Below are 3,690 nucleotides of genomic sequence, written 5' to 3'. Positions count from 1 at the left end.
TAAAATCATGCCAGTTATTGATGAATTTATTTACTGATAGACTGAATAGTCCGAAAAATATTAGGTACCCAACTTCCTAAATTTTAGGGGCGATTTATTTGGTAAAACGTAGTAGGTAACTTTTTGCAATCTGTGGTAAAATTTAAGTCTTATATAAATGAAAACATACAGCGAGCTTTTTAAACTTTTTATTCGTAGTTAAAGGTTTTATAATTTCTACATATTATGGACTTTTTTAGTATTATTTGTATACGTAGTATATTATTATTAGTCTGTGGTATTATGTAATATTCGAGTGTTTAGATCAACTACTGCTTCGCTCTCTCACTAAAATATGAACCAAAAAGATGATGAGAATTTATCGATAGTACTTATACCTACTTTGAAATTATATTTGTTACATTTTCACTCTAGATCGACTGTAGATCTCAATGAAACGATCTGGAATTGGCTTTTATATATTTTTATATGGTTACGATGTTAAGAAATCAGTTTTAACTATTTTACTAATTATTTATAGCTTACAGGAAGCAATCCCATTATAGAAAGCGATGAATGCGTACAAATAGTAAGTAACATAAACAAATACTCTACGTTAACTCTTTGTTTAGAAAACTGCTTTAAATCTTCTGTTTTTATTATATTATATCAATTATATTCACACACAGGTATTACCAACATTGTCAGTAGAATCTGAAGAATTTTCAAAAGAAGCAGCAAGTATTGAAGATGTTAACAAAGACGTTAAAGAAGAAAAAATAATCATAGATAATGAAGAGAAAAAAGTAGAATTAAAGGAAGAAAATCCGCATGGAGAAGAAAGTATGGATAATGTAAAATGTATTTTAAAGAACGAAAATACAGATAATGAACAAACTACAGATAACATAAAATGGATTGATGAAAATGCAGATAATAATCCAAGTAAAGATAATGTAAAATATACTTTAAATAGTGAAGAAAAAAATGTGAAAAGGGAAACACAGATTCTATACGTTTTAGCGGCCAGGTACATGCTTCTGGGAAAATTGTTATTTGTAGAAATTTTGGACGTACGTATTAAGTATTTATACACATGTATTTTTATATATCGGGTTAGTCTTAGGGAGTGCTGATAAATAAGTTATCGAGAGATGCTAGACTAAAAATTAACTTGGTTTGGAAGGACACAAAGCGACATGCATGTATAGAGCATCACTTTTTTCAGTTCATATTATTTAGTTAGATATCCAATTTATTTATTTTTTGCTTCCTTATGTTAGAATTGTAATAAAATATCATATTTATATGAGTAATAATGGAGAAGTAGATAGAAATTAGAACGTAGCATATGCAAAAAGTAATTTGAAAATGTGTTACTTCGTCTTTCTTTCACATCTATCTTATTTTCAGATAATCCAATAAGACGATTTCCAATATTTCACCGTCGATTAATACCAGTACCATTTTACATCACAGAAACATCAAAAATTAATAATCTTGATAATAATATGGTTATTTCAGATGGCATTAACACAGAAAATACAATAAAATCTGTAATTGATAGCAATGAAGATAATAATTCACATAAAGATATTAAATTTAAAGGATTTGTGCCTGCGTCTGGTAAAGTTATTATTTCTGCTAAGTTTTAGTTAGATACGATTTCTTATGTCAATACATAGTTCATATTAATTATTTATCTATGTTAAAAAGTCTATTATAGTATGTCTGTATGTAAAAATATGCTGTAAATCATGATGAAAATAACGAATAAAAAGGATAAAAATTTGGAGAATACCTAGTTTTATTTTTTGTTTACTTTTATTACGAAATTTGATATAAGTATTTGCCTAACATATAGACAGTAATAGTGAATGTTTGGATTACCTATTACAAGCTATATAATTTATATTAAATATGCTCTATTATAGGTAACACACATTAAATAAAATTCACAAAAAATATTTAACTAAAAGACTCATAGTAGTTTATGTATTTTTTAAAGAACAACGTGATTTTTCATAGTGCAACGTACCTATAGCCTAACATGTATCTAATAATAGACAATAGCTTTATTGTTTCGCAATAGTCTACATATTTTACAATTAACTGCACGTTTTACGAACCAATATAATCTATTTTCTATTAAAATCAGTAACTATGATTACAAAGAAGAGACTCTAGATTCACAGCAGATGTTACTTAATTTTATCATTTATCAATATATTTAATTACAAAATATTATGTCACGTTCATAAACATCTTGATAAGAAATCTGATTATCTCTATACGGTATAAAAACAATATAATTTTAAGAAACTATGCATTATCGACAAATTCTTTAACAAAATGATTAATTTACTATATTGTTTTGGTATCGCATTCATACAGGTGAGTTTGAATACTAAAATATATCTTGATACGTTTTATTTATATTCAAATGAACATAATGGTTTTGAAAATATTTGATAAAATAATTAAATTACGTTTCATAATTACGAAATGGCTCTAAAAATTATTCTATACTGTCATAGAAAAAGAAATATACACAATTTTTCTCTATACACATTTATTTTTCAGATATCAACAGCACAAGTAATAACATATAATCCTAGGACTGGGATACAATCAACTCCAGTCCAAGGGAATCAAATACAAAATGGCCATAACCATTTCAACCCTTTAGTAACGAATGTGAATGGACTTAATTTAACACGAACGACTGGCAATCAACCAAATAATGCCCAAGTGTCGAATATAAACGTTCCTAATGCTAATTATAATCCTCTTCTCAATGCTAACATTGTGAACAAATATAATTATGCACCAATGGCAAATGCAGAAGCTAATGCAAAATATGTTACTCAAATGGCTAACACAGAAGCTAATGCTAAATATGCCACTCAAATAGCTAACGCAGATTTGACTAATGCTAAATATGTTACTCAAATGACTAACGCAGAAGCCAATGCTAAGTATGTTAATCAAATGGCTAACGCAGAAGCCAATGCTAGATACGTTAACAATCAAATGGCTAATTCAGAATTAGCAAACGCCAAATTTAACAATGGACAAATAGCTAACGAATTTGCTAACAACTATGCTAATTCTCAAATAGCAAATTCAGAAATGGCTAACGCAAGACTAGTAAATACACAAAATGCAAATGCTGAATTAATGCAACAAAATTACCGTAATGCTCAATTGGAAAATGCAGAAGTGCAGAAATGGAACTACAATGTAGAAATAGCCAAGCTAAATGCTCAACATGCTGAGGAATTGGCTAACGCTCGACTAAACGCTCAAAATGAGCAAACAAATGCCCGGTTAATACAATCAAATGCCAATTGGTTAAATAAGAACATAGTAACTGCAAATGACAATGCAAGAGTTGAGAATGCTGCAACAAACTTTGCTAATAACCCCATAAGTTTCTGGGCATTAAACAATCTGGCCAGTATAAACGGGAATACAGCAACATTTAACATGGGTAATGGTAACGGTGGACAGATATTTACTATAACGAGTGGGTCACCAAATAGTCCAGCTTTTGGGATACAGTTATTAGCAGAAGCGCTTGAGATTGGAGGTACAGTCGCGGTCAATGGCCAAATGCCAATTTTTGGTACAGTTGCAGTTAATGGAAATCTTCCCACAGATGGTTCGGCCTCTGTTAATTATAATTCTGGTCGATCAGTTAAAGCCTAA

General features: G+C 29.3%; 1 protein-coding gene across 1 annotated transcript; it reads left to right on the top strand.

Annotated features, from left to right (window-relative positions):
• Nucleotides 1-2,331: 2,331 nt before the first annotated feature.
• Nucleotides 2,332-3,690, top strand: LOC149896601 (uncharacterized). Its single transcript, XM_090117603.1, has 2 exons — nucleotides 2,332-2,373; nucleotides 2,563-3,690. Exons 1-2 carry the CDS (start codon nucleotides 2,332-2,334, stop codon nucleotides 3,688-3,690), a joined length of 1,170 nt encoding a protein of 389 aa, XP_089973729.1.

The sequence above is a fragment of the Colias eurytheme genome, chromosome 28, assembly GCF_061535395.1.
Source record: "Colias eurytheme isolate Ceu_HAF_F1 chromosome 28, ilColEury1 Martin Lab GWU primary, whole genome shotgun sequence".
Lineage (NCBI taxonomy): Eukaryota > Metazoa > Arthropoda > Insecta > Lepidoptera > Pieridae > Colias > Colias eurytheme.
The sequence above is the reverse complement of the archived record's forward strand: the minus strand, read 5'-3'. Positions and strand labels throughout refer to the sequence as shown.

Coding starts and splice junctions, on each gene's coding strand:
- LOC149896601 (XM_090117603.1), top strand. CDS start 2,332: ATGATTAATTTACTATATTGTTTTGGTATCGCATTCATACAG. Junction 2,374..2,562: donor TTGGTATCGCATTCATACAG/GTGAGTTTGAAT, acceptor TTTATTTTTCAG/ATATCAACAGCACAAGTAAT.